The 19,556-nt window shown below is 44.5% G+C and overlaps 1 protein-coding gene across 1 annotated transcript in view; it reads left to right on the top strand.

The window, feature by feature from the left end:
• LOC141096415 (high-affinity choline transporter 1-like) overlaps positions 1 to 19,556 on the top strand; it is a 95,537-nt gene that overhangs the window by 64,130 nt on the left and 11,851 nt on the right. Inside the window, exon 5 of the mRNA XM_073582990.1 lies at positions 9,420 to 9,568. Within this exon, the coding sequence (XP_073439091.1) occupies positions 9,420 to 9,568 (149 nt within the window). The remainder of the gene's footprint in view (positions 1 to 9,419; positions 9,569 to 19,556) is intronic.

Raw genomic sequence — 19,556 nt, 5'->3', positions numbered from 1 at the left:
TCTGACCCTGATGAAACTCAGGTTACCCTTCCCATATACAGTTCCATCTTACACGGTGACAAAGAGGAAGCTGCAGATGAAAGTGCAGGTTCGGCCCACCCGCCATCAGACACACCACCGTACTATCAGGGGCCCTGTGCCAGTGCCGTCGCCAACGAGTGGGCCCCCCCTGCTTGCTCAGGATCACAGCACTTGCAAGGTTGAAATACTGTGCAGTGAGATGGAAGATGGGGATGACGAGGAGTCCAGACTAGTACAGGGATTCCCTAGCGAGGAGACTTATTTGATTGTTTTCAATGTTGGGACAGCAATTTTTGGGGAGCACTATACTCTGGAGAATGATAGATGGGGCCCACCATACACTGGAACATTCCAAAGGTGGACATCAGACACTGGAGCAGCATTTACAGGGCCCATTATACACTAGAGCATTAGAAATGGGGCCCATTATGTTTGGAGCATTATTTGGGCCCATAAGACAGTGGAGCTTCATCCATGGGGACCAACATATACTGTAGCATTATGTGGAGCTCATCATATACTGTTTCAAACATTATATGGGACCAATGATTCTGTATGGAGAAATAGATGGGCCTCGTCATGAGATGTAAAAAGTGAAGTATTTTTCATTGTACTATACCGCTATTTCTCTGCCGTATCGGAGCATGATGAGTTGTGGTATGTGTTAAAGTGGCGCTCTTTCGCCCAGGGCACATGAAAACCTGGAGCCAGCCCTACCCCCCCACAACTTTAGCCAAATAACCCCCATTTTTCAGTGCGTAACTTGTATTATGAAGTTAATTAAGGTTGACAAGCTTAAGTAAGAAGAATTGATGCTTTTGGCATTCAAATGGGCACTGTAGGTGTGTTTCCTGTCCTCCTCTCACTGCCGACTTTTATTCCCCATTAACTTACATTGGGTTTCATGTTTCGGGACGACCCCGACTTTTCCCTATAATCGGCCGATCTTGCTCGACCGGACTTTTGGAAAAGTCGGGTTTCACGAAACGAAACTCGACCCTAAAAAAACAAAAGTCGCTCAACTCTACTAAAGACAGAAAGGGAAATCTAAACTGCCCCAGAGCAGACCCCAAAGCAAAAGGCAGCCCCCCACATATAATGACGGTGAAGCAAGAAGAAAGAACACAACACAGACAGAAAGATAGACTGAGCAAAGACGGGGCCCAAGCTAACTAGGTAGGAAAGGACAGAAAGGCTGCTGTCTGCAATCCGTGAAAAACCCTATGAAAATAAGAGCCAACAGACTGACAGTGAAAAAGGCCCTGAAGACGCTAGGCTTTAAAAAGACTATGTCAGTACTCAGGAATATTCTGAAGTCAGAGCAACCGGCAAAAGGAGAATCAGCTCACCCCAGCAGGGAATGGCAGAATCCAGAAAACAAAACACAAATGCTAAAAGGCAAAGCAGAAAACTTAGCTTTAGAGGAGCAGGAATCAGACTGGTTTCTTAGAAGTCCACAGAGAAATCACCCGCAGGGCAGAAGGGCGTCGGCAGCCTTATATCCAGTCCGTGACTCCACTCAGCCAGTCATCATCATTAGACTCAGGTGCCTGATAATCAGGCTCATTACCTTCCTTTACCAGAATAGGGAGTTCACCAGACCTCAGTGACGAAGGGGAAAATGAACTCACAACACACAGGTGCCTGCCTCCGTGCCATGTCCTCCGGGTCAGGGACTCAATCAACCTCCAGGCCAGATGGAATGCTCCCTTCCAACACTCCGCCAACATGTGCCTTTCTGAACGTCTCCTCTTGTAGCGCCTTTAAGTGTGAAGAACTCCTAGAACTGAGTTACACTGGAGTGCCTCCTGACAGATGTTCCCAAGAACTCTACTTGTACGGCAGACAGCTGTAGCCTGCTTCGGGGACTCCTTACTCCTGAGTCCCGGCTCACTATCAATGTTGCTGTTTTGCCCCCAAGTCTTAGATGGGAGTAGTGCATTTACAGCCCACTACTGGGAAACCAGGGGAAGAGTCTTGAGGAGATCATTTGCATATTCCCAGTGCCTTCTGGTATAAGTGAAGAGTCTCTGCAAGCTCAACGATCACTGGGTTTTGGCCGTTGCAGCTGAAAAGAGGAAATCGGAAAACCAGGGGAAGAGTCTTGAGGAGATCATTTGCATATTCCCAGTGCCTTCTGGGATAAGTGAAGAGTCTCCGCGAGCTCAACGATCACTGGGTTTTGGCCGTTGCAGCTGAAAAGAGGAAATCGGAAAACCAGGGGAAGAGTCTTGAGGAGATCATTTGCATATTCCCAGTGCCTTCTGGGATAAGTGAAGAGTCTCCGCGAGCTCAACGATCACTGGGTTTTGGCCGTTGCAGCTGAAAAGAGGAAATCGGAAAACCAGGGGAAGAGTCTTGAGGAGATCATTTGCATATTCCCAGTGCCTTCTGGGATAAGTGAAGAGTCTCCGCGAGCTCAACGATCACTGGGTTTTGGCCGTTGCAGCTGAAAAGAGGAAATCGGAAAACCAGGGGAAGAGTCTTGAGGAGATCATTTGCATATTCCCAGTGCCTTCTGGGATAAGTGAAGAGTCTCCGCGAGCTCAACGATCACTGGGTTTTGGCCGTTGCAGCTGAAAAGAGGAAATCGGAAAACCAGGGGAAGAGTCTTGAGGAGATCATTTGCATATTCCCAGTGCCTTCTGGGATAAGTGAAGAGTCTCCGCGAGCTCAACGATCACTGGGTTTTGGCCGTTGCAGCTGAAAAGAGGAAATCGGAAAACCAGGGGAAGAGTCTTGAGGAGATCATTTGCATATTCCCAGTGCCTTCTGGGATAAGTGAAGAGTCTCCGCGAGCTCAACGATCACTGGGTTTTGGCCGTTGCAGCTGAAAAGAGGAAATCGGAAAACCAGGGGAAGAGTCTTGAGGAGATCATTTGCATATTCCCAGTGCCTTCTGGGATAAGTGAAGAGTCTCCGCAAGCTCAACGATCACTGGGTTTTGGCCGTTGCAGCTGAAAAGAGGAAATCGGAAAACCAGGGGAAGAGTCTTGAGGAGATCATTTGCATATTCCCAGTGCCTTCTGGGATAAGTGAAGAGTCTCCGCAAGCTCAACGATCACTGGGTTTTGGCCGTTGCAGCTGAAAAGAGGAAATCGGAAAAACCGCGCGCCTATCGGCACGCGAATTTTGGCTCATCTTTCATCGTTTTTAAGAAATCTCAAGATGGAAGAGGCCAGGAGCCATTTGGTGAGCTGCATTTCTTGCTACATGTTCACAGACTTACCAGTGGAAAAGCCAAACTTCACATGCCACAAATGCAAGCTTGTGTCCCTGTTGGAGGAAAAGTTGCAAAATCTCGAAGAGAGGTTAGCTACGTTGAAGATCATTAAGGAAGGTGAAGAGTTCTTGGACAGAGCAGAATTATCTCTTCATGTTACAGAAAGAGAAGAAATTCGAAGTGCACCTGAAGAAACAGAGGAATGGAGACATGTGACCCAGAGAAGCAGGAGGATCAGGAGGCAGTCAGCACCCATACTGCTCAGAAACCAGTACCAGGCTCTCACGCAGGAAAATGATGAAGAAATACATCAGGATAAGACTTTGCCAACAAACAGCAACCTTGTACGCCTTCAGAGTCCTCCTGGATGGAGAAAGAAAAATGTTGTGAAGAAGAAACGGAGAGTGGTGGTCATGGGGGATTCCCTGTTGAGAGGAACAGAGGCCGCTATCTGCAGACCGGATATAACTTCAAGAGAAATGTGCTGTCTTCCAGGTGCAAAAATTAAAGATGTGTCTGACAGGATATCAGGACTCTTCAGACCTACAGATGACTACCCATTCCTGCTACTACATGTGGGGACAAATGACACCGCAAGAAACGACCTGGAAACCATCTGCAGAGACTTTGAAGACTTAGGCAAGAAAGTGAAAGAACTGGGAGCGCAGGTGGTCTTCTCTTCCATCCTCCCAGTGGATGGCCATGGAACAAGGAGGTGGAATAAGATTCTGCAGGTGAACAACTGGCTACGTCGATGGTGCCGTCAGCAACGATTTGGATTTCTGGATCACGGAGTGAACTACTTATACGATGGACTACTTGCTAGAGATGGGGTACACCTTACGAAGACTGGAAACATGTATTTGGAAGTCGCCTTGCTACACTTATAAGGAGAGCTTTAAACTAGAACAACATGGGAAGGGAAGCAAAAGACCAGAAAAAGCCATACACCTGACAAATGCTATTGAGAACTCTGCTAATAGAAGTGGAAAGGAAGAACAAAGACGAAAGAATCTAATTAATAACAATATTGGAGAAAGAGAAACCAATCACAAACTAAAATGTTTCTATACTAACGCACAAAGCATGGGCAACAAACAAGGAGAATTGGAACTACTAACACAGGAAAAGAAATATGATGTCATTGGAATCACTGAAACTTGGTGGGACGATACACATGATTGGAATACAAGACTAGAAGGATACAACTTATTTGCAAGAAACAGACTTGATAAACGAGGAGGGGGTGTTGCATTGTATGTTAGAAACGCATATATCTGCACAGAGATTGAAGCTTCAGAGACTGGGAGTTCTGTGGAAACTGTTTGGGTAAGAATACAAGGACAGAACAATGGAAAGGACACCATTGTAGGCATTTACTACAGGCCGCCTGTGCAAGCTGAAGATATGGATGAACTCTTTATGCATCAAATGGCCAAGTTCTCCAAAAAATATGACATAGTTGTCATGGGAGATTTCAACTATCCAGACATTTGTTGGGAATCTCTCTCAGGCAAAACTAACAGGTCAAGGAAATTCTTATCCTCTCTTGCTGACAACTTTATCTTCCAAAAGGTAGGGGAGAAAACAAGGGGAACTGCTACCTTGGATCTAATCCTTATAAACAGGGAGGAAATGGTTGAGGAGGTAAAAGTGGCTGGAACCCTAGGAGGTAGCGACCATGCTATTTTAGAATTTTGGATAACTAGAGGCGGAAGACCTGTGAAGACTCAGACGTCAAGGTTAGATTTCAGAAAGGCAGATTTTAAGGGATTCAGAAAGATAATTGGAGGGATCCAATGGCTGGATATCCTTAAAGACAAAAATGTCCAGGAAGGATGGGAAATCTTGAAAAATGAAATTCTCAAAGCACAGTTGTTAACAATTCCGAAAAGAGGGAAGAATAGGAAGCATTTAAGGAAACCAGGATGGGTGAACACAGAACTTAAGCACATGCTAAAAAGGAAGAAAAAAATGTTTATAAAATGGAAAGAGGGAGGCATATCTAAAGAAGAATATAATGCTGTCTGCAGAATCTGCAGGGTACAAATCAGATTAGCTAAAGCTGAAAATGAATTGAGGCTTGCAAGAGATGTCAAAAGCAATAATAAAGGATTTTGGGGATATGTCAAAAGTAAAAGAAAAGTCAAAGATGCTATAGGATTTTTACAGGATGAAAATGATGAAATGGTAAGACAGGATGTTGAGAAGGCTGAACTTTTAAATTCCTATTTTGCATCTGTTTTCTCTCAGAAAGGAAATGTAACACCAACTGTTATTCACTGTCCTATTAAGGGAATAGAAGAATCCAGGATATCTATAAACAGAAAGATAGTGAGGAAACACTTAGCTAACCTAAATGAATTCAAGTCTCCAGGTCCAGATGAATTACACCCCAGAGTACTGAAGGAGATAGAAGAAGAAATTTCTGAACCACTCTCCATAATCTTTGAAAATTCTTGGAGAACAGGAGAAGTGCCAGAAGACTGGAGAAGAGCAAATGTTGTTCCTATCTTCAAAAAGGGGAAGAAGGTGGACCCAGGCAACTATAGGCCGGTGAGTCTGACTTCTATACCAGGAAAGATCTTTGAACAAATTATTAAACAACATGTAAGTCAATACCTGGATAAGAATGAAGTGATCAAACAGAGTCAGCATGGGTTTGTAACTAATAAGTCATGTCAGACTAACTTAATTTCCTTCTATGACGGTATCACTGATTGGGTGGATCAAGGAAATGCTGTAGATATAGTATATCTTGACTTCAGCAAAGCATTTGACAAAGTCTCTCATACAATCCTTATTGAAAAAATGACTAAGTATGGAATGGACAAGGCAACTGTTAGGTGGATTCATAGCTGGCTTAGTGATCGGACCCAAAGAGTGGTCGTAAATGGCTGCACATCCAGTTGGAAGAATGTCTCAAGTGGGGTACCACAGGGCTCTGTCCTGGGCCCTGTATTGTTCAACATCTTTATCAACGATTTAGATGAAGGAATTGAGGGTAAACTGATTAAATTTGCTGATGACACAAAGCTAGGAGGGATAGCTAATACTAGAGAAGAGAGAGAGAGGATTCAAAAAGATTTAAATAAACTGGAGAAGTGGGCAGTAACTAACAGAATGGTTTTTAACAGGGAGAAATGCAAAGTACTACATCTGGGCAATAAAAATGAAAAAAGCATATATAGAATGGGAGGAATAGGGCTAAGTGACAGCACATGTGAAAAAGACTTGGGTATACTAATAGATCACAGACTGAATATGAGTCAACAGTGTGATGCAGCAGCAAAAAAGGCAAATGCAGTTCTAGGATGTATTAACAGAAGCATACAGTCTAGATCACGTGAAGTCATTATTTCCCTCTACTCCTCTTTGGTCAGACCTCATCTGGAATATTGTGTCCAGTTTTGGGCACCACATTTTAAAAAAGACATCAACAAACTGGAGCAAGTTCAGAAAAGAGCGACCAGAATGGTGACCGGTCTGCAAACCCTGTCTTATGAGGAAAGGTTGCAGGATTTGGGAATGTTTAGTTTGCAAAAGAGAAGACTGAGAGGAGACTTAATTGCTGTCTACAAATATCTAAAGGGCTGTCACATTGTAGAAGGATCAACTTTATTCTCATTTGCACAAGGAAAGACTAGAAGCAATGGGATGAAACTGAATGGGAGGAGACACAGATTAGATATCAGAAAAAACTTTTTGACAGTTAGAGTGATCAATGAGTGGAACAGGCTGCCACGAGAAGTGGTGAGTTCTCCTTCAATGGAAGTCTTCAAACAGAGGCTGGACAGACATCTGACTGGGATGATTTAGCGAATCCTGCTTTGAGCAGGGGGTTGGACCAGATGGCCCAGGAGGTCCCTTCCAACTCTACGATTCTATGATTCTATGATACTCCACCGGTGTCTGCTGTAGAACCATTAGTGTCCATACAACCTCGGGGACCAGGCCCCGGCCTTGCGCTTAGAACTTCTAGGCAGAGTTCTTCCTCTAACCCACGTCCTCTGTTCCCTTTTACTCCTACGTTCCGTACTAGTCTTTCCTTCTTATGGAAGATCAGATTTCGGTTCAATGTCTTTCTCCATCCTTCCTTTCCCGTGCCAGCAGACCCAGGTCACTGAGATCTGCTGCAGCACCTCTTTCCTCCATGCCTCTTCCAGGGATCTTCTTTCCTCACTCCTCTCTGAGTGACTCCCTCTCACTGACTGCCCTCGAACTCTCCCCAATTCTAAACCTTCCCACTCTTTTATGTATTCTAACTCCACCCACCTCCCAGCACGTTTAGTGTTCCAAGCAGGGAGCCACCAAAGGTTCTCTGCTACACTCTAAGCAGGGAGCCGCAATGTGGCTTTGCTGAACTACTCTGTTGTGTGGGAGTGTGGGATGCAGGTGTTGGAGCGTGGTCAGGAGCCTCCAACTTACCTGGATGGTGGGGTACCACACCTCAGGAGGAGGCGCAGTACCTCTGTGGCGACTGAGCCTCAGGGGCGCCACAGAGCCACACAACAAAAAGCGAAGGAAACATTAACTCCAATGTTCCACTTAATTTGTCTGATAGCCAAAAGAAGCTTATTAGAGGAGTGGTTGAGTGTTTCCATTCCAAATCGGAAAACTATAATAGGTCAATTGAAGACTTTATCTTGCTTACAATGGCTGGAAGCAGAACGTAACAAGGAAGAGAGTATAAAATCACTCATGACAAAGTGGAAAAGCTTTTTAACTTATTAAAAATTATTCAAACAGAGAACTTCAGGGAATTGTGAAACCCTTTGAAAAGACATATGGTTGGTACATATTGGAGGACATGGGTGGAACATTGGGGAAGTTGAAAATAGCTGATCTGAATGTTGATGGAATAGGTGGTAGGGACACTGGTTAAGAAGTAATATAAATTATGGATGCAAACTAAATATTCTATAACGGTTTCGGATTAAGATGAACGAAAAGAAATATACAACTATTTCCTGCATGTGTGGGGAGAAGGAATATAGGGGGGAGTTTATGTGCTGTTTATTCTGTATTTTGACCTTACAAATTGTAATGTGATATAATCAAAAAACTGAAATTAAGAATCTGTAAGCGAAGAAAATTAGTGATGAGCGAGTATTCTCGTTGCTCGTGTTTTCCTGAGCATGCTCGGGTGTCCTCCGTATATTTTGGTGTGCTTGGAGATTTAGTTTTCTTCGTCTCATCTGCATGATTTGCAACTGCTAAACAGCTGGAATACATGTGTGGAATTGTGGAATGCCTGTTAGGGAATTCCCACATGTATTCAGCTTGTCTACAAGTCGCAAATCATGCAGATGAGACGACGAAAACTAAATCTCCGAGCACGCCAAAATACTCGGAGGACACCCGAGCATGCTCGGAGAAACCCGAGCAACGAGTATACTCGCTCATCACTAGTGGTAATCTATTATTTGGGGTGATAATGTTCCTATAGATCTTGTTTCTGCTCCCTATTTAGTTGGAAACCATCTGATGAAGCTTGAGTGAAACGCATGTCAGGTGCCATTTCTTTGATAGGTATAGTGTACTCCATAACTATGCATTACGATAGGTAGAGTGTACTCCAAAACTTTTGATAAATTTTCCCCTTTTGGTTTTAGATGAGATATGTAGGGGATGACATTGGCAGTCAGAGAAACTAGTGGTAATTAGTGATGAGCGAGTATACTCGTTGCTCGGGTATCCTCCGAGTATTTTGGTGTGCTCGGAGATTTAGTTTTCGTTGTCTCATCTGCATGATTTGCGACTTGCAGACAGCCTGAATTCATGGTGAGGAATGGATGCTTGTTAGGGAATTCCCACATGTATTCAGCCTGTCTACAAGTCGCAAATCATGCAGCTGAGATGACGAAAAGTAAATCTCCGAGCACGTCAAAATACTCGAAGGACACCAGAGCATGCTCGGGAAAACCCGAGCAACGAGTATACTCGCTCTTCACTAAAGAAAATGCTTTTGAATGTACATTTCCATATGTATGTTAAAAATTATTGTTTAAAAATGACGCATATTAAAAGAATAATTTGGCGTAATTCAAAAGCAGGTGAAAAATACCAAAATGCAGGAGAAAAAGGCACAGATGCAAAAATAAATTGGGCCCTCGTATGTATACTACAGTGGTATAGGTAAGAATAATCTCATCAGCCTTGTGTTCTCTCATAGGAGCCACCGTCAGGGTTATCCTGGATGTCAAGGGATACTTATCTATTATAATCTCGGCTTGTACAGTCATTCTGTATACTTTGCTCGGTGGCCTCTATTCCGTCGCCTACACAGATGTCATCCAGCTACTGTTTATGATCGTCAGTCTGGTGAGTGATACATGAGAACCATTTTATTTATTTAATATGGGGTTTTGGAGTCCTAGGCAGTGGTGTAACTAGAGTCTGATGGGCCCTGATGCAAAATTTAGACCTGGACCCTCCTGCACGTTACATAGATATATGGGCCCTTGTAACGTTCTTAGTCCTATAAGGACAAACGTATTGCCTCCCCTTCCCCATTATGTAGTATAGTTCCCCATCCTAGTCCCCTTCCAGGTATATATGGGTCGCCCTCCCAGGGCTGTGGGGTACTCGGTACCGGACCGGTCTATCAGAGGGGATTGTCACAGCAGCGGTGACCCGGTCCGTGGCCCTGGGCGCCCATGTAAAAGGGGTTGAGTTGGGAATAAAGTTTATAAGTGATTTGTGACACGCCACCTGTGGTGTTCGGCAAGGGAGGTGTTAAGCCGACGCTGCAAGCAGATCCTCTGGGACAGATGGTGTAGTGCAGCAATGATGGTGTAGCCCTCCACAGGTAGGGCTGTTGGTCCCAGGTCAGTGTAGCGGAATGTTTAGGAAGAGGGTGCAGTGTTTGGCACAGAGATGTAGCAGTGCTGAGGATGTTGCAGGAAGGAGGCAAGGACACAACAGGGTGCAGTTTCTTTACCTTTACTTGGCAAACGCAGTTCAGGGTCCTCGTTACAGATGGCACAGGAGCAGGCTAGCCTGGAAGCAACTCAGGGATCTCTCTATCAGATGGGTTGTGTAGTCTCCTTCCTAGCGCTGGCTTGAGGTACATCCAGTACTGTGTTACACTGAAGTTCCTCCTTCTTATCTTCTCTTAGAACTACCTCGTATGGCAGACAGCTGTAGCCCTCTATCTCTCTTGGCTTACCCGTCGCTGTTGTGCCTCCGAGTCTTAGTTGGGATAGAGTATTTACAGCTTCCTATTCCTCTGATTTCTGTTGCAGGACCTTCAGTATCCATACAACCGTGGAGACCAGGCTCCAGATCATGCGCTATCACTGGGAGGGAGCTCTCTTTCCTCAGCTCAACCTTCAGCTTCTCTCCACACGTCTACACTCGTTGCCCTCCTCACACTAATTTCCCTTCCTGGCCCTCAGAGAGCACTCCTCCCCCAATTCTGGTTCAGAGCTCCCTCTGCTGGCCTGGAGTGGGAACTGTGTTGCATGACATGGTTAACTGCTAGAGAGACCCTTCATTGCTTCCAGGCATGACATCACACTCCCTAGGAGGAAGGTAATGCCACTGTGGCGACCATACTCCTGGGGGCACCACATATATGTTTCACTTCCTGTTATATATGTCCCCCATAATGAGCCCATCTCGGTATATATGTCCCCCATCCTGATATCTATATCCACCATCCTGGTATATACAGTATATATCCCTATCTTGGTATACATGTCCCCCATTCTTGGTCCATCCTGATATATATGTTCGCCATCCTGATATCTACGTCCCCCATCCTGGTATATACGTCCCCCATCCTGGGCCCATCCTGGTATATACGTCCCCCATCCTGGGCCCATCCTGGTATATACATCCCCCTTCCTGTGCCCATCCTGGTATATACGTCCCCCATCCTGGGCCCATCCTGGTATATACGTCCCCCATCCTGGGCCCATCCTGGTATATACGTCCCCCATCCTGGGCCCATCCTGGTATATATGTCTCCCATCCTGGGCCCATCTTGATATACTGTATATGTCTCCTATCCTGGGTTACTTCCTCAGACACAAATCAAGCTGAAAACTGCGCTGGCATTAACGGGTCCCCCTTCATCACACACTCTGCGATCGTGATCGTTACACCCTTGGTCCAAGTCCCTACTACTATAGTATTTAATGTAATACAATGTAATACTAATTATCTTAAAGCAAAACATTGTCAAAAATATGCTAAATGGTAGATAAGACCAAAGGTTATAAATAGTTTGATCTAGAGTAGTGCAGGGGTGCGGCCTGTGTGTCAGATTTCCTGCATCAATATTATCTTACTTTACAACCATATTTTGAGTCAAAATTTTGGTGCAAATTTTGCAGGATGTTTTAGGCCTTTTCACTCTTTCTTTTCATCTGTCCACTGTCTAAAGAAGTGCAAAAAATATCTAAAATACATAGTAAACTGTAGAAAGAGTTTTGTAGTGTTTTCCCTTGCGCAATAGCCTTAGGCCTGTTTCACACTTCAGTTTTCTGGCGTCACTCAAAATCCGTCATTAGCAGAAAAAACTGATCCGACGAATTTGCCTGGCAGATCCGTTTTTTTCCCCATAGACTTGTATTACTGACGGATTGTGACGGATGGCCTTCTGTTACGTCCGTCGTGCAACGGATTCGTCAAAAAATAGATGTCCGTCGGCCGAAAAATTGTCCCTAGGAACGTTTTTTTGTCTCAGTCGAAAAGGCGGACAGTGACGGATCCATCACCATCCGTCATCAGCTAGAATGGACGCCTATGGGCGGCGGATCCGTCACTGTCCGTCAAAAAACGGATCTGTCGTCGGATTCTGTTTTTTCATTTCTGTTCCTTTAATTTAACCCCAAAAGCCTTTCTGGCACCAAAATAAAATCGCTCTCTCTCGCTCTCTCTCTCATCGTATTCTTTAAATTCCAAAGTCTGCAGTTTTGACGGATCCATCAATAAACGGAAGAAATGTATGAAAAAACAGATGCGACTGATTAAACGGATCCGTGTTTTGGGAGGATCCGCTAGACGGATCCATCAAAAAAACTGATCCGTTGCATCCGTTATCTGTTTTCCACTATTTTTGACGGATCCGTCGTTCCATCAAGACGACGGACTTTGACTGACGCCAGAAAACTGAAGTGTGTCTATATTATTTAACGTCCTTCCCGTTTGGGATGCTGTTTTTTTTAAATGTTTATATATCTTTACATGCGAAGGATCATAGAAGACAGTATACCAACAATGTAAAAATTAGAACGAAAATTGAAAATGAAGTTGGGGGAATTGAAGTATTACATACAGCACTTTGGAAAAGTTTTAGGCAGGAGTGGGAAAAATGCTGAAAAGCATAAATGTGATAAAAAAATAGAAGAGTTAATAGTTTATTTTTTATTAATTAACAAAATGTAAAGTGAATCAATAAAAATTAAATATAAATCAATATTTGGTGTGACCGCCCTTTACCTTGAAAACAGCATTAGTTCTTCTTCGTATACTTGCATGCAGTTTTTGAAGGAACTTGTCAGGAAGTTTTGTTCCAATCATCTTGGAAAACTAACCGCAGATCTTTTGTGGACATCACTTTCGACTCTTCATGTAATCCCAGACAGAGTCAATGATGGTGAGATCAGGGCTCTGGGAGTGACAGATCATCACTTCCAGGACTTCTTGTTCTTTACACTGTGGATAGTTGTTAATGACATTGGTTGTATGTTTGGAGACTGTTGTCCGGCTGTAGAATAAATTTAGGGTCAACAGATGCCTCCTGTCATGATCACGTGTGTCAGGACGCAGATGTTACCGCAAGGCGGACCCATAACACACGTGACCCTGGATACACCGCCTCCAGTGGGGCGCATTTAAATAATAAAAACGTGCAGGTGGATACGCCGCCTCCACCTGGCGAATTTAGGTATTACACGTTATACATACAATATCTGGAAACACCGCCTCCAGTAAGGCGCATTTAAATAATAAAGGGGGGAACCTGGGTAACTTTAACAATGGTGGGCCCTGCGATAGGGAATGGAGAAATGGAGACCTCCTGCACTCCCCTGAGCCAGTGTCCCTACACTCCTCACATTCCCTAAACAGGCTCCGCACCTGTCGCCGCACGCGTACCTTAACGCCCTTGCTCGCCCTGAGCCTAAACCCTCACTAGGGAATAGGTCGGTGCGGAAACTAATCCCACCACTGCACTAACAACACACATGAGGAAAGAGACAATACAGGGGAAACACCACTTAGCTTTGCTCTGTTGCGTGCGCTCCTAGCAACAGAGCCCACCACCTATGTGCATCTTCTCCTCCACCCTGATCCATCACATAACTGGATCCGTCACCATCGTGCAGCCTGGGAGCAGAGTCCATCACCACTTGCAGCAGTCCAGTACACAGAGTCCCAAGATGAGTCCAGCCTCTGCCAAGAATCCAAGCATGCTCGAGTCCAGTTCTCAGCAACCAAGTCGAACATGCTGAGTGCAACTCTCTTCCTAGTCGCCACTCCTCTAAGCCATGCCCGCACTTCCCGCCGACACCACAAACTGCGACTCCACCAAGCCATGCCAGTCCTTCCTGCAGACACCATTAGCTGGCACTCATCCTCTCTGGCTGACTGCGCAGGACTCCTATCCCGCTCCATCCTTCCACCAGGCTCTCCAACAACTCAGAAAGAAATATCACCAGCCGTGAGTGAACCCCCTAAGCACACCTTTATAGGGAGTCACACCTGATCCCTAATTAAGTGAACATTAACCTAAACCTATGGTGCGATACCGCTAACCACCACCGGGGACAGTCAAAACACCTTTGAACTGAACCAAAGTAAAAAAAGTTCACGTTGTGCTTTTAATACCGCCAGATCCAACACTGGATCATGACACCTCCTTTATAGTATTGCATGATGGATAAATATCTTAAATATCTTCCTGTATTTCTCAGTGTTAGACTCACCAGGTGGGGTAGATCTCCTAAGCCCAAGGTCAGTGTGGGCACACACTCCAGAGGTGTTGGTGCAGCAGATAGGTGGGACATGGACAGCCGAAGGATAGTATACCGCAGGTAGGTGGGATGTAGGAAACTGCAGGCAAGCAGGATGTTGGAGACCTCAGGCAGATGGGTGAGGTCCAGGAGGCCACAGGAAAGCAGTTGGGATGCTTAGAATCATCTACAGGTCAGAGACTTTCAGGAGACCACATGCAAGCAAAAGGGAGACGTCCAGAAGACCACAGGCAAGCGAACGAGATGCTGGGATCCGCTGGCAGATGGGAGACATCAATGAGGCCACCGGCAAACAGACGGGATAATGGAAACTGCTGGCAGGGGGAGACATCTAGGAGACCACAGGCAAGCAGACGGGATGATTAAAACTGCTGGCAGGTGGGAAACATCCAGGAGACCACAGGCAAGCAGGCGAATGACGTTCAGGAGACCACAGGCAAGCAGGAGCAGCAGATGTCCAGAAGACTACAGATAGCAGCTGAGATGGTCAGGGTGTGTAGGGTAAGCCAGAGTCTAGCGACACTGAAGTCTTAATACCAAGACACATGTGTATGTCTTGTTGAGCCTTATATAGGCCCGTGTAGATGCTCACATGGAATCATGTTGTGGCATCTACAAAGCATGATATGGAGCACAGCAGAGTCTAGTGGCCTGGGGTGAGGGAAGCAAAGCACGGACCTAGGACAGGTGTGTAAAATTTAGCTTTAAGGATAACAAGAAGTGGCTATGTTGAGGACCGTAGAACCAGTGGAGCAGAAGAAAGACACATCATACTTACTTCCCTTTGAAATCAGAAGATATCTAGCAGTGTAATCCGCTCAGAACTGGCATTAACACTAGCGTTTTTTGCTCTGCGCTGAGTGCGCGGTGCAAACGCATGCAAAAAACGCATAAGCGTTTTGCATGCGTTTGCTTACTTTTTGTGCATGCCTCTTAACCTATTTTACTCTAAAAACGCATGCGTTTTTAAACGCTGACGTGCGCATGTCCATGCGCACATCAGCGTTCTCATAGACTGTAATGTGTTTTTTTTTGCGCATTTGTGCGCATGCGTTTTTTAAACAGGTTGGGCGCACAGAAAATGCAACAGGGTGCGTCCGGCGCGCATAGGCGCACACTGCAAAAAAGCGCATGCGCACAAAAACGCATACAAACGCTAGACAATGCGCACCCATGTTAAACATAGGGGCAGATAGTGTATGCGCACGCAGCGCAAAAAAACGCTAGTGTGAAACCAGCCTTAGCAACACAGATCAACTGTTCAGAGAAGTCTGTCTAGAATTGGTCTTCATGGAAGGATTACAGCCAAAAGTCATACCTTCAACATGGAAACAAAGCCAAGGAACTCAACTATATACGAAAACATTGCAATTCAGAAAAATGATAGCAGGTGCTCTTGACTGACGTGTCAAAATGAGATATATTTGGCTGTAACAGAAGGCAGGTTGTTTGCCGAATGGCTGGAGAACAGCATAATAATGAATGTCTGCAGCCAGTAGTGAAGCATGTGGAGGGTCCTGCAAGTCTGGGGCCGCATTTCAGCAAATGGAGATGGGGATTTGTTCAAGATTAATCGTGTCCTCAATGCTGAGAAATAGAGGCAGATACTTATCCATTGTGTAATTCCACCAGAGAGGTGTCGTCTGATTAGCTCCAAATTTATTCTGCAGCAGTACACCCCAAACATACAACCAATGTCATTAAGACCTATCCCCACCATAAAAAAGGTCAAGGAGTCCTGGAAATGATGATCGGGCCCCACAGGCCACTAATCTCAACATCATCCAGTCTGTCTAGGATTACATGAAGACACAGAAGGATTTGCACAAACGAAACCCACAGAGGATCTGTGGTCAGTGCTCCAAGATGTTTGGACAGCCTGATGCTGTTTTCAAGGTACAGGGTGGTCACCAAATGTTGATTAGATGTATGTTTTGTTCATTCATTTTGCATTTTATTAAATGAGAAAAATAAAGTATTAAAATTCTATTTTTGAAAGCATTCTTACTGTGCAACATTTTTCCTCACCTGCCTTAAACTTGAGTACATTACTTTCTGAGAGCACATAGGAGTGCTGGCTGTCAGATCTGCCACAAATACAATTAAATTTACATAGATTTTCCTTGAACTGGATTTTATGAAACATCTATTACTGTAGATATCAACATATGAGATCAGTAAGTACCTATTATGTGGCACCCGTAAATTGTTTCTATGAGATTATTCAACCTTTTGAAATTGAACACAGCAGGTTCAAGTAATTTCTCCTCAAAATTTGAATGTCAGCAAATCGCAATTCTTCAGTCTCTTAGGGCTGTATCCAAACCCTTTCAAGCTGTTTGACACAAAAACAGCATAGGCTTTGTAATGTCACAGATACCTCATCATCATAGAAATGGATAGTAGCCAGCAGCCCATTTAATAGCATAGTGCACAGACAGACTTTGTCTAGAAATTAAAAAAAATGGTCCTATAAATGGTCTATTATAAACAGTCAGACAATTTTGTGTAGAACACTGACTCAAACTGTCAGTGTCGCTGTCAGAGGTAACATCCTGCTGTGACTGAGATGAGTGATGAGCTATATATTCCATATTCTCCCCACCAATATGCTTTCCAGAGGCAAAGGAGACCAGTTGTAATCTTTATAGCTTTACAGCCGTGATGGCTAGTGCCAATAGTAGTGGTGGTGGTGCTGCCGCTGTTCGCGACTTCTTCATTATTATTATTGGTATGGATTTTCTTTTCTTTTATATTGCCATTGCACATTTTCTTTTGCCATACATTTTGTACAACATTATAGATAACTTTTGCCAATCTTTTCAACCTTAATTATGTAACCCATGCCAAAAAGAGCATAACAAAAAATGCTAGCTGGATGGACGTGCAGAATGAAAAATATAGCATCGGGTGGCAGTATAGGTGTGGCATCTACAGTTGTCAAATTGGACTAGTAAGGAACAGAAGTGTAAAAAAGACATGCACAGTTAAATGTCTATATTTTTTTAATTTGTATTATATCTATTTATGTTAACAAAATTCAAGCCTTCCTTCCAAAAAATGACATAGACAAGAAATGCTAGGCAGGAAGTAATACGTGTAGAAAGAAAAGCATGGCAGCAGAGCACAATATCTGTGCAGCACGCACAGATGTAAAATGTGACTATTAACCCCTTCACCCCAAGGGTGGTTTGCACGTTCATGACCGGGCCAATTTTTACAATTCTGACCACTGTACCTTTATGAGGTCATAACTCTGGAACGCTTCCATGGATCCCGGTGATTCTGACATTGTTTTCTCGTGACATATTGTACTTCATGTTAGTGGTAAAATTTCATTCAAATAACTTGCGTTTATTTGTGAGAAAAACGGAAATTTGGCGAAAATTTTGAAAATTTCGCAATTTTCCAACTTTGAATTTTTATGCCCTTAAATCACAGAGATACGGCACACAAAAAACTTGATAACTAACATTTCCCACATGTTTACTTTAAATCAGCACAATTTTGGAACCAAAATTTTTTTTTGTTAGGAAGTTATAAGGGTTAAAAGTTGACCAGCGATTTCTCATTTTTACCACACCATTTTATTTTTAGGACCACATCACATTTGAAGCCACTTTGAGGGGTCTATATGATAGAAAATACCCAAAAGTGACACCATTCTAAAAACTGCACCCCTTAAAGTGCTCAAAACCACATTCAAGAAGTTTATTAACCCTTTAGGTGCGTCACAGGAATTTTTTTGAATATTTAAAAAAAATTAACATCTAACTTTTTTTCATAAAAAAAATACTTCAGGTTCAATTTTTTTTATTTTACCAAGGGTAACAGGAGAAATTGGACTGCAAAAGTTATTGTGCAATTTGTCCTGAGTACGCAGATACCTGATATGTGGGGGGGAACCACTGTTTCGGTGCATGGCAGAGCTCAGAATGGAAGGAGCGCCGTTTGACTTTTTCAATGCAAAATTGGCTGGAATTCAGATTGGACGCCATGTCACGTTTGGAGAGTCCCTGATGTACCTAAACAGTGGAAACCCCCTACAAATGACCCCATTTTGGAAACTAGACCCCCCAAGGAACTTATCTAGATATGTGGTGAGAACTTTGAACCCACAAGGGCTTTACAGAAGTTTATAACGTACAGCGGTACAATTAAAAAATCATTTTTTTTCCACAAAAATGATCTTTTCACCCCAATTTTTATTTTCCCAAGGGTAACAGGACCCTAAAAGTTATTGTGCAATTTGTCCTGAGTACGCTGATACCCCACATGTGGGGGTAAACCACTATTTGGGCGCATGGCAGAGCTCGGAAGGGAAGCAGCGCCATTTGACGTTTTTGGCTGGAATTGAGATCGGACACCATGTCGCGTTTGGAAAACCCCTGATGTACCAAAACAGTGGAAACCCCCCACAAATGACACCATTTTGGAAACTAGACCCCTAAGGAACTTATCTAGATGTGTGGTGAGAACTTTGAATCCCCATGGGCTTCACAGAAGTTTATAACATAAAGCCATACAATTAAAAAATCATATTTTTTCCACAAAAATGATCTTTTCACCCTCAATTCTTATTTTTCCAAGGGTAACAGGACCCTAAAAGTTATTGTGCAATTTGTCCTTGGTACGCTGATACCCCACATGTGGGGGTAAACCACTATTTGGGCGCATGGCAGAGCTCGGAAGGGAAGCAGCGCATTTGACGTTTTTGGCTGGAATTGAGATCGGACACCATGTCGCGTTTGGAAAACCCCTGATGTACCAAAACAGTGGAAACCCCCCACAAATGACACCATTTTGAAACTAGACCCCCTAATGAACTTATCTAGATGTGTGGTGAGAACTTTGAACCCCCATGGGCTTCACAGAAGTTTATAACTAGTGTTGAGCATTCCGATACCGCAAGTATCGGGTATCGGCCGATACTTGCTGTATCGGAATTCCGATACCGACTTCCGATATTTTTTCAATATCGGAATTCGGCATCGGAATCGGAAGTTCAGTTGATTGACGGCCTGACGTCATCATGATGCGCGGTGTGTGCGCATCATGATGCGCCGTCATTTCGGGCCTTCCGGGGGTCTCTGCCGGCCTGCCGGGGGGCTGTGCCGGCCTGCCGGGGGGCTGTGTGGACTGCCCGGGGTCTGTACCGGCCTGCCGGGGGGCTGTGCCGGCCTGCCGGTGGTCTGTGCACCCTGTGGGGGTCTGTACCGGCCTGCCGGGGGGCTGTGCCGGCCTGCCGGGGGGCTGTGCTGATGTCCGGGGGTCTGTGCAAGCATCGTCCGATGGGACTACAAGTCCCATCTGGCGATGCCTGCTAC

Source organism: Dendrobates tinctorius, unplaced genomic scaffold (genome assembly GCF_039654945.1).
Source record: "Dendrobates tinctorius isolate UK_male_01 unplaced genomic scaffold, ASM3965494v1 ptg000075l, whole genome shotgun sequence".
Lineage (NCBI taxonomy): Eukaryota > Metazoa > Chordata > Amphibia > Anura > Dendrobatidae > Dendrobates > Dendrobates tinctorius.
Note: the sequence above shows the minus strand (reverse complement) of the source record. Positions and strands in the feature narration are given on the sequence as shown.